Raw genomic sequence first — 11,690 nt, forward strand, 5'->3', positions numbered from 1 at the left:
CTTTGGCTGTGATCTCCTTATGTCGTATACATCAAACAGGATCATATCACTCCTGTAGTTGGATCAGAGACCTTCAGGGGGAAAAAAAAATCAACTCTACATCTGATATTGATCTCTCCTCTGAAATGACAGTAGCTTCATCCTCTAACACAATGGAAAGTAAATTCTCTGTAATAGTCATTACATAATGAATAAAATTGTTGTTTGACATAAATCACAGTAGCCTAAGAGTTCATTAGACTGTCAGCTGATCCTTTGTCTCTTGGGGGTTGGGTAGAACTGAGACTTTTATTGTAGAAAGCATGTTTTCCCATTAAATTTTGCATATTGTTTCTAACATTTTAATATATATTATTATATCTCCTATATATCCTATTTCATGGGCAAGTGTATTATGCATATCTAAAATAGGTCTTGTACTTACCATTATAATATTTAAAGTGTCAGGGAGTATTGTGCTTCTCTGTGTTCAGGAGCATTAAGGATTGTAAAAGCTGGAAGTAAATTCCCATTGCAAACCTCTTTGAGCAAAATATCCTTTGCTGTTCATCACCATAACCAGCTAATATCAGTTGTTATCTTTAGTAGCAAATTTTAAGAAATGTCCAGGAAAGGAGACCTGTATGATACAAAATGATAGGAGTGTAACACTCTCTGAATAAGAAAATGACTGAAAAGATACATCTGTGAGCTGTGCAAGCAGTAACAGCTTGAAGGAAGCACTAAAACTGTCCTACAGAAGACAGAAGAAGAATTTTTTCTGTCTCATGCCACGGGTCATGCTTGACATGGTTGAGAGAGGCTGTGTGGCATTTCCCCGGTGAGAAGCTGTGAATACTTCAGTCAGTATGTGACACTGTTTGTGGGCTGGTGCTGTCCAAAACTGTTTCTGACCCCAGTTGCATTGTCCCGACAGCCTTTTAGCAATGCGCTATCTTTCTTTCAGTAACTAAAATCCTAAAGTGTGTGTGTCTATGATACATAACAAACCAAGATATATGAAAAAGTACATGCTCTGGTAATTAAAAAGTGGTCAGATCTAGCGCAAGACTATGCAAAGTCAAAGGCCTCAGTGCCTTGCAGACATCAGACTTCTGTCCTAACTTTCAGCACAGAATCTATCTAGAACCTAGTGAGGATATTACATAAATGATGTGATTATGTAAATGTATATTTAAATTAAGTTTGAATTGAAAAACATTTATACCGATATAAGGGTTCTGCCAGTGCTTTTGTATCTCTCGAACTGTTTTATGGTGCTGCTTTTAATTAATTATATTTTGACAGAAGAAATTCTCTCTTTTTTTTTTCAGACTGAAGAACAAATGAGCCTCTCTGAAGAGCAGCTTAAGACCTTTCTGGAAGAATGTATGCAGCCTGAGAGAACAATAAGTAACGTTACCATGCCAAAGTCTCAGGAATCTCTTTCTTTTGGATTAAGTCCCCCTTCTTACACAAGTCAAGACTCCACTCTTCACTCCACATCTACTCTTTCCAAAATGTTAGTTGAAGACCATATTGTAGGGATGTTAATGGCTCAGGAAAAGGCTGGACTCGAAGACAAAAGCTTATGTGCAGAGAGCGAAATCCCTGGCTACTATATCAGCAAAGCATTGGCTGTTAGTCACTTATCAAAGGATTCACTGGCCCAAACAGAGGAACCTGATGACCTAGAAGGTTTACAGAAGATGGGAGATGAGAGTATTACTGAAGGTTACTTTATGTCAAGAGCACTCAACAGAAAAAGATTGAAGAAACCTTCTTTCTTGGGTGAACCATTATATTGCATCAGCATGAACAATGAGCCATGCACAGAGGCTGACATTCTCAGCATACCACTGCAAACCAAAGGAGGTGAGACTCTTAACAACCCTTTAGAATAGGCTTTTGATTATAAAGAAAAAACCTAAGCAGGTTCTCACCAAAGATATGCACCAATACACACTGATTATTGTGGTGGGCCAAGGATGTTCTTTTATAAAACTGTGCCAAAAATAATACACACAAAGTAACAGAATGTTTATTAAAATTCTTGCTCTGACATAATTGACTAGGAGTTTTATGAAATACATCACTGATGTTGATTAATTCTGTCAACTGGAAAACAGTGTTGACAACGCATATGGATTACCTTTTTGGTAGTAGAAAGTCATGTTCCCTGTTCTGTGGAGAGTAAATATTCTCCCAGTAGTTGGTACAATAATTCACTGAAAAATCCAAGTGTTTTGTGCAAGTTTTTAATAAGGTAAACTCAGTAGTATAGAAACAAATATGACCTAGCTTTATTAAAAATAGTAAACTGCTTTCAGGGAGTTCAAATTTACACATAGAAGATGTCAAAATTCATAAATACTGCACAATTTCTATAAATTACTTTTAGTTTGGTAAAAGAAAGAAAGAAAGAATAGACTTTAACCAGCAAAAAATGAAAACCTCTACTTGGTGTTACAAAAGGCTTGTGGAAATGTCTGTGGTTTTTATGTCCTTTACTTATATGCAATTATATAGTGATACTGTAACTTAAATCTACATTTAGATTTTTAGCCTAAGACTACTTCTCTTCCTGGAAAGCCAACTGTTCAAATAAGCCAGATTTTAGGCAGGTAAAATCTTTCACTTCTTTCATAAAAGTTGTGACAGTATGGAGTTTGTGATTAGAGTGCTACAGTTTAATTTTATTAGAAATCAATACATTTTGCTTTGTTTGTCAAGATTGATCTTTGTTATACTAGTAATCTATTCTGAATTTAGAGAAACTTTTTTTCACATACCTTGATAATTTAGAATAATGTCCTAATATCGCTTTGCTATTTCATAATTTCTTAATTATGATCACATCTGTTTCCTTGGTTGTCTGTACTTAACCTTTCTACAGTGAAGAGAATGTTAATATTTTTCAAAGAGATTCCACCTGTCAGAAAGCAGGAAGGCTTGTTATTTCTGCTTTTACACTGCCAAACAACTTGATATCCAGACTCATCTGCCATATTTGCCCTTTATGAGATTTAGGTCATAGCTGCTGCAACACGAAGAAAATAGTACCTATAGAAAAGGTTGGGTGATTTTGGTTTTTTTTGATTGGTTAGTTTTCAGCTACCTTCACATGCCAGCTGTGCTCTTCATGTAGATGCAAGCATCAGAAGAACAGAGCAAGGGAGGAAGGAAGCGATCTGCCTCAGAGGAGAGCAGGGTGGCAGTGGTGGTCATAGGGAACACCACAGAGGACCACCTCTGCCAGCAGCAGTTGGTCTCACGCAGGAGTAACATGGTTACATTCTACACCACCAGTCTTCCTTGGCAACCAACAGTGAGAAAAACTCAGTACCTTGCTGCCTTCACAGCTTTAGATCTTTAGTTAGAGCTTTAGTTAGATCTTTAGTTCTCCTTTAGTCCAAACTGATGTAGTACAGTTAGAACCAAGTGTAACACAGACACAGTTACCACCTCTCATGAGTGTGTTTTAAGATGGGATGTGGTAAATCAAGCAAAACACCATGCACTGTGACCACTACATTGTGAAGTGAGCAGGTAACAGTATACATAGTCCCTGTGAGGTAGTTATATTGCACAAGAGAGGAAGATTTTCACTATTAAGTAAATTTTCATATAGGACATCTCATAGTAAAAGTCTATAAGGTGAATTTATTAACATTCATCACGTAATAATTTAATTATATTTGAGTCAAAATCATGTGTACCAGAGTAATGCGAGGGATATTTTGATTGTCTGTTTTCAGTGGTGATTGAGTAATGTTCGACTGTGTAGAACTCAGTTCTGTATGGTTAATAAACATCTTGGGTTTATGATTGTTTTGCTTACCTTTTTTTTTTTTTTTTTGAGGGGGGGAGTATTCTGAATTTTTAGTCTCTGATTTGTTTTAATTTTTTTGATAAAAAAATAAAAACAAAACCAAGGAGATAATTACAGATATTGTAATTTCATCAGGCTTTGAATTTTTGTATTAGTGTCTAATTTTTTAAAGTGGTGTGAACAGGTAACTTTTAGGCACAATAAAAGTAAGCGCAAAAATAAAACCCCCTTCAGAGGTTTGTAACTGCTAAATATTTTACAGATATCCATGTTTAAGTTTAAATTAATTGTATTCAGATGTATTGTATTCTGTTAGTATTAATGTTATGATTAAACAAACATCCAAAATTAGCATTTAAATAGGCAGCAGTCCATTCTTATTATTTTTGTTAATGTACTGTTTACAAGTAAATGTATAGCATAAAACAGAAAACCCTGATACCTTTCCATGGAATTAATTTGTTTCCCACGAAGGTGATTCAGTTCTGTCTGAAGCAATTATTCCTGGCCATAAGCAAAAGGGTGTGATGTTTATCAAATCTGTAAAGTTGCTTAATGTATTCTATAGATAATCTAGTTGTTAGTTCAGACATGATTAGATATGCTAATTGTATTGAGGAATGGAGATCCCAGTGGAATCCAGTTTAAGGCAAATACATCTGCAGATGAAGGTGTGAGAAATGTCAGGTGTTATTTTTATTTTTATTTTTGAGAGATATTTACATAGCTGAGCTTTGTTATGGTCAATTCTAAAGGACATTTAAATGCGTATGCGTAATCTTTTGTAAGTAGTTTGATTTTCTTGCTGACTTACACATGGTTTAAATTCTCTTTAGTGCTGGGTAAGCAAAAAAACCTGTGTTTGTGTGAAGCTGGTTTAGCACAATTTTGGTTTTGCAGTCCTTATGGTACTGTAGTCTGTGATATCAATTTACTGTAATACATTAAATGATATTTTAAGAAAAGCATAATTATGAACATAATGCATATGTATATACTTGTGTATATATATATCTGAAGGAAACTCTCATGTGCCTTCAGAGATAAGTAATTCCTGTTTCTTGAAAGAAGCAGTAATCTACATCTGGCTCATATGCATGTAAACATAGATGATGTTTAATGAGGGAAACAGAATCCAGACTTACCCATATACAGATATAAAATGGCTGGTATTTCTCAGTTGTATGAGCCAATTAGTAATTATTTCCAGCTCTGTTTTGGGGGGCTATATTAAGTTTTAAGTAGAAGTTGTATCACAAACTGTTTTTACTTTTTCATATTGCAAATAATGTTGTGCTTACAGTGGTTCAGCATATTTTTTTCTTTATTTTTTCAGATGGTATGAACGTTGAAATTTGAGGGGAGAGTGTGTGCTTCTTTGCACAACTGTTTTTCTGAAAGTGTGGTTAAACCTCCCTCAGTGATATTATTCTGATTCAGTATGATTTCGAGCAACCTGAAGGGAATGAATTATCATCATTGAAAATGTTCCATGAGTTGACTTATTCTTAAGAGATAATTATTATTGTCATTATCATATATTGTTGCAGTTTGATTTCAAAATAAACTCTTAAATTAAATACCTAAGAAATAAATGTACACACACATTTGTGTACCTGTGTGTCTGATAGATATGCATGTCTTTGTGAAAAATGTAAAATAAAACTTGGAAAGTTCAGTATCTACTGATGGGGCTTTATTAGAGCAGATGTGAAATGTATATAATAATTTCATTTTTCTTCACACACACAGTCTAGATTTTTCATAAATTTAGCTAAAACCTGGCCTCTGGTTACCCCACTGCAGTTTCCTGGAGCTTGCAGCCTGTCTGATTAAGAGCCCTGACTCAGGGAAGGACCCAGCTGTGTGCTAAGTTTTTTGCCTTGGGGCTGTCTGTTGGCTGGACAGCTGGTTTGGTTGAAGGTTTGACTTGCACAAGTCCTCTGCTGGATTAGAACATCAGCACTTGTTTGCTCAGGTCTGCCTGAATCTTGCCTGCAAAGAGTGTAACCACAGAGCCAACAGTGGTATCCTCTAGTTAAGAAATGTAACTAAAAGAGAGGAAATTGCAGTCCCTGCTGAAGGCTTGGCGTGAGAGAAAGTGAAGGAGTTCAGAAGTTTGCCCTAGCAGTTACTGGATTGTGAAACTTTATAGTAATGGCTACCTGAGGAGAGGGTAGTGCAGCTGGCTTGTGTTTGAGATAATAGTAACAATTCATTACAGGTTTTGATTGACTAGTCTTTACTGTTTTTCCTGATCTTCTCCTTATTTACTCAACTGATGGTCAGTTTTTCATTTCATGCACTGCAGTGTCAGAATAAGAGGACATTATTAAAAAAACATGGTTCTTTTTAAAAAGTTCTTTGTTAAGGTGGAGAGATATTCTAGCAAAGAAGATTCAATAGATTTTTCCCATTGACAAACTCTCATGTGATTTGACCTAAAAGGACAAATTATTTCTCAGATCCTGTAGTAGCCATTTAACATTCACCAAGAAAAGATGTACAGATAGAATGTTAAATCTACAATGGCTGTTACCACATAGGGCTTACTTGATCTAATTTGAATGTTTAAATTAATGCACATATCGGCCCAGATTTTAATCTAATTTACAGAGTTGCCATTAGGAGTGGATGCACTGCTGGGGAAGTAGTAATCATGTGGATATAGCAGAGATTAGAATCTAACCTACTTGCTTTTCATTAAAATCAGAATGGGACATTATATTTGTAACAAGCAAGTGCTATTTCTTCTTTTATTTTCTGATATTTTTACTTACTCCGCAACAGCAATAACAAACCTGTTGATACTGGATGTTCTGCATAGGATTGCTGTAAGCACATTTCATGGAGCTTTGTAAATCTCACCTAGATGTATTTCTCATCTTCCTTAAAGATGTTAAGCCTGTGTCATAATTTCAATAGCATAAATATGATCAAAGCAATACCAACAGGATTTTTCAAGACTATTTTCTGTGACCGTATGATATTCATGCATTACTGTTCACTGGCTGTAATCTTTCCACAATCCAGTTATTTTCACATTGAACTTGTGTTTTATAGAGACCTTCTCAAAAACAAGTGTTCCAAGTGCTTGGGTAGTTTTTTCAAAAAATCAAGTTCTGTTTAGAGATTATATATAGTAAGTAATTTTTGATTTTCTTGGTTTATTGTGTTATCTTAACTCTCTTGTTATGAAAAAGCTTTTCCTCAAGGAAGGGTCGCTGTTGCTGATTAAGCTTTGCAACATCCCTGAGGCCATGAATGCACTTTTTATTCACATCTGGCATTTCAGGGATAGGGAGGTAAGTTTGAATGACTGTTGACTTGAAGTGTATATTCCAACAGGAGCTCTGTGACTTAACTTTTAGTCTTGGGAAATGCTGAGCACCCTACACCAGTTGTAGTCACTGCAAACCACAGGGATGTAGCACTTGTGGCCTGGTATTCCAAAGGTGCATTTGGTCAGTACCCAAACTCAGAGACTGTCAAAAACTAGTGACCTGCTATTTGTCTGTGCTTTCTTTCTACTGCATTATATTAAATAACAGGTTCTTTGGGAATAGTTTCTTTCTTTCTTGATATTGCAAGTGAAATATCAATTCCAAACCTCCTTTTTTTTTTTTTTTTAAACTTCCAGTTGTAAGTAAAACTGTAGGAAATAAAATTATTTGGTAAAATATGGTTACTGGTAAGATGTACACAATAACAGAGATATTATAGAAAATATGTGACAAGGTCATTTGCTGAAACATCACCAATACTAGGGTAAAAGGAAAGTTGAGCGCAGGAGGATTCATGGGTTTTTCTTTGTTTTTCCAGTTACTCTGTGTTGTGACCTGCAATAACCCCTCTGTCGGGGCTCACCACTTGAATTCCAGCTGCACTGGAATGTGGCAGCTTCTCCTCAGGGAGTGATGCTGCATTGATGATTAGGATATTTAAATGAATTTTCTTTTGCAGCCTAACTCAGGATTTGGAAACAGGTTTTCTGAAATACATACCTTCATCTAGCATAAGTTGTATTTGGCAAAAGATTCTATTTACTAGCTTCTTAACCGTCTTTCCTAGCTCCTTCCATCCCAAAACACAGCAGAGCATAGAAGACTGATTTTTAAAGTTAACCTTCTGACATTTGGGCTTTGAGATGTTTGAGGAATAAGAAATTTTGTGTGTGCATGTAGGTTTATGCTGTTTGTTCTCCTTATTTCATACTATGATTTTACAGGACAAGATAGATGCTTTTGTTCCAAAAATTTAGTATTGGTGAAATCAGCATACCCATGAAGAGAAGATTTTGGTGTGCTTGTATCTAATTCTGAGCAATATATGACCAAACCTTTCTGTCTTTGTCACTGAGACCCTTCAGTAATATACATACAGTGCTGTCGTCTGTAGTGACCTGTGCTCAGCTGTTGATACTGATTTCCTCAAGTGGTTATGTTTCAATGCTGCACTGTTTGCCCTTTTAAATTACAAACCCCACATTGTTTTCCTCTGAAAGTGGAAAATAAGGATGATTCAATCATTTTCATGAACCATATGTGTGTATATATATTATATATAAATTATGTGTATTAATTGAAGATATAACTTACAAAATATACTATAAATTTGAGTAGGATATTTTAAAGAACTACAGCATTGATTTCAGTTTACTGTAGTGGTATGACAAGTTCAGTCCAGCCTGACAGTTATTCAGATTTAGAGTGATTTGAGGGATTTTTATTTCAAAGAGCGCTGAACAAACTAAATATCCTGATTAAAAAAAAGTAAAATTTTTTTGCATCTAGACAACAATAAAATGAATGAAGTTATTCTTACATGCCCAGAATTCAAGTTTAAATTGAAGTAAAAAACCTTTCCGTTTCATCTTAAAAAAAAAAAAAAAAAAAAAAAAAAAAGAAGAAGAAGAAGAAAACGCCCACAAAAATTCTCAGCCTTATGCCTTTTTCCAAGCCAGACATTTGCTGGTATCTACTCTGTGGATCTGTAGTGCATGCTTTCCCTCTCACTTCCCGAGCAGAACTCCTGCAGAGTCAGTGGGCATGCTGAGCGCAGAGTGAAAACAGGCTGTGCAAAAATTATCTGCTGCATAGATCAGAGGAAAGGGCTGCTTAAACATGTCATCAGAGTAGCAAGGACTAGTCTAGAAATGCAAAAAAATATGCCAGTAAATTCATGTGCTGGAAAGGGTGCATTTTTACTTCCAGATCAGGGAGTGATAGGTGGGAGGCATTTGTTTGTGTCTCAGTTTCTGTAATTTCAATAATTATAAGAACTTTTATATTTTATTAAAACCCCTTATTTGCTAGATAAAATTTCAGCAAATGAAATGAGAATGCACCTTTTTGTTATGCTTCTGAAAAAGGCTTTCTAAGCACAGCTTTGAATAATACCTCTCTCTCTCTTGCTTTTTATATGCAAAATCTGCCACAGTTGACACCTCCAAGAGCTGACATTTCCTCCCCCACTTATGAATAGAGAGCCTCACCTCTGGTAATCTCATGCAGTTTGAAGGGTAGACTCAGAAGACAAGGTGGTTTGGCATATCCTCAGGAAGCTGATAAATTAGGAGGGTTTATGAAATCTGGGGAAAAATAACTGATCTTTTTCTTTATTTTTCAACACATGCATTTATTGAGAAATAATTGTTCCTTTATTTGTAGGGACATTTAAAGGTCAGAAAAATAGTTTCCTTTTTAGATAGAATAGAGGTACTTGAATACTACTAATGCCATAACCTACATTTATCCAATTATACGTTTCGTTGAGGGATTGGCTGGAATCCAGATGCAGTAGTTAGAATAAAAGGCTCCCTGTCATTTAAGTCTATGTGAAATAGTTCGCTGCTTGCAATTGAATCTGCAGAACCTTATCTGTTAAGCTTAAAAAGCCCCCAGTAAACTGGAACACTCTCGAGTGTTTAGTAACTTCTAGAGTGCTAAAGTGCATGAATAATTTTGCTTTGTAGGCAAGTATTCTGCATTTAGAACTTTTGAAAATACTGATCTGTGCCATTGTTTTCTTATTGTTTGCTTTGTGTATTTGGTGTGCATAGTTTTGGTGGGAAGAGTATTGCCAGAGGCCTTTCACCCTAATTTTCCAATAACACTGAAATGGTCTCTCCATATGCATTTTGTGAGCAGAGTCATCAAGGGAGACTGACACAGTATTTAAGCAGCACTCGATTTAGCCCTTGTACGTGTTGCCTAGGGTAGCAGTTCTTGATTTTGAAAGCAGTTGAAAAATTAAAGACAAATGATGTCTGGGCTTCCTGGGATTTGTTTAAATTTGAAAATCTAAGTTTCTCAATGATACTTGTCTAATTTTATGGATTTCTTGTGGAAGATTTTATCTTCAAGACTTCTGCTTGCCAAACACTTTTCTCTAATGAGTTCTCTTCCTCTTTTTATAACTCTGCTTAAATATTTATACAACTTTGTGCATTTGTTTTTTGTGTCTTGGAAAAGATGAGAAATAAGAACTAGAACTCACTTTGTGGATACTTTAAGATGCTCACTTCGGTAATCTCAGCAATCCTTTCCAAAATGAATTTATGTTGAAAATCTGCCAATTACCATACTATGGACTTCACTGCAAAAATCGTGCCAATATCAGTGAAAATTGCAGTATTGTCATAAGATGCAGATTTGCCATGGTTATTTCCATCTTTATATCTTATAAATATCTACAGGTTAAACTGCTACACCTGTTGAATATAGTTTTGATGCAGATAACTGCCTTAAAATGTAAGGTACTGCATTTGCTTGGGCTCTGAGAAGGGCGTGCTGTGGTAAGAAAACACTGCGCTCTCTTCAGTAGCCTGAAATTCAGAGATTGCTCATGCAAAAAAAGTTGGCCAAATACCAAATAACGCTAGAAGTGGCATGCATCAGTTGGTACGCTTACTTGTCCCACTGATGAGTCTCTAAGGTTTTGGGAGCAGCAAATTTCTGACAGGCTTCACCTGCAGAGTTTCTGCCCTGTGAAGTGTGACCATTATTCATGTTTTTCTTTAGTAGTTGTTTCTTTGGGCAAGTCAAGGCTGAACATACCTCAGCTATGACTCCTGCTTGTGTCCTACTGTATTCATACTCACCAAGCAAAAAGTGGGTGGACTTACTTAAGCTATGGGTTAACGCAAAGCACGTGGCTTGCCTCTTTTATTCCAGCGACAGTAAAAGCTACATAAATGCATGTAATAAATTAGATGAAAGTTAAGTATGGGCTCAGACAAGGTCATTGGAATAGGTTGCCAAGGCTATCTTCCCCACATCAGCAGCAGTTCTCTGTTTCAAACTTCTCATTAAATCTACATATATCCACATGGAGACATATCTATTCAGACAACTGGTTGGTTTTAGGGTATCTTGTTCTTCCTGCAAGTACAGTAAAGAGATCTCTCCAGGTGGGAAATGTCTTTGGTTTTTGTAGTTCTCAGTCTTCTTGGTGTCCTTGGGAGGCAAGAAGAGAGTTAGAGATCAGAACTGCAGATTTGGTACAGCAGCCCCAGGTAAAATCAGATGGGTTACACTGACAGTACACTCCTAGGACCCCATCAAGCAGACAATCCTGTAACTGGTGAGGGCAGAAATTCAGCAGTCCCTCATATTGTGGAAGCAACACAGGAGCTCTTTGTTCTTGTTCTCAGTGGGAAAAAAATCAAATATACAAAAGTTTAGTGACACAGAACAGGACTCCTTCTCCTCAGAAAAAGGAGACTTAAAGATCAATTTCTGTATCTGCAGGACCCCCTCAATACACTTCTATTGTGGGTATTTAGCACTCCTAATAGCACCTGGTTTTGCTGAGCAGCATGAGATGAACTGCTGCAAGTAAAGACTGAGCAACCAGTCTTAACTGCTCTTATTTTTAG

The 11,690-nt window shown here is 36.1% G+C and overlaps 1 protein-coding gene across 11 annotated transcripts in view; it reads left to right on the top strand.

The window, feature by feature from the left end:
- Positions 1-11,690, top strand: part of FSIP1 (fibrous sheath interacting protein 1) — a 96,351-nt gene that overhangs the window by 70,593 nt on the left and 14,068 nt on the right. For 4 of the 11 annotated variants that reach the window (XR_010431340.1, XM_064658428.1, XM_064658429.1 and 1 more), the window contains exon 12: positions 1,314-1,854. Coding sequence is in view for 8 of the 11 variants with exons in the window: in XM_064658428.1 (XP_064514498.1) it covers positions 1,314-1,854 (541 nt within the window). In the remaining 3 variants the exon portion in view is untranslated. The other 7 variants (XR_010431341.1, XM_064658424.1, XM_064658426.1 and 4 more) reach the window with 7 other exon arrangements.

This window comes from Pseudopipra pipra, chromosome 6 (assembly GCF_036250125.1).
Source record: "Pseudopipra pipra isolate bDixPip1 chromosome 6, bDixPip1.hap1, whole genome shotgun sequence".
Lineage (NCBI taxonomy): Eukaryota > Metazoa > Chordata > Aves > Passeriformes > Pipridae > Pseudopipra > Pseudopipra pipra.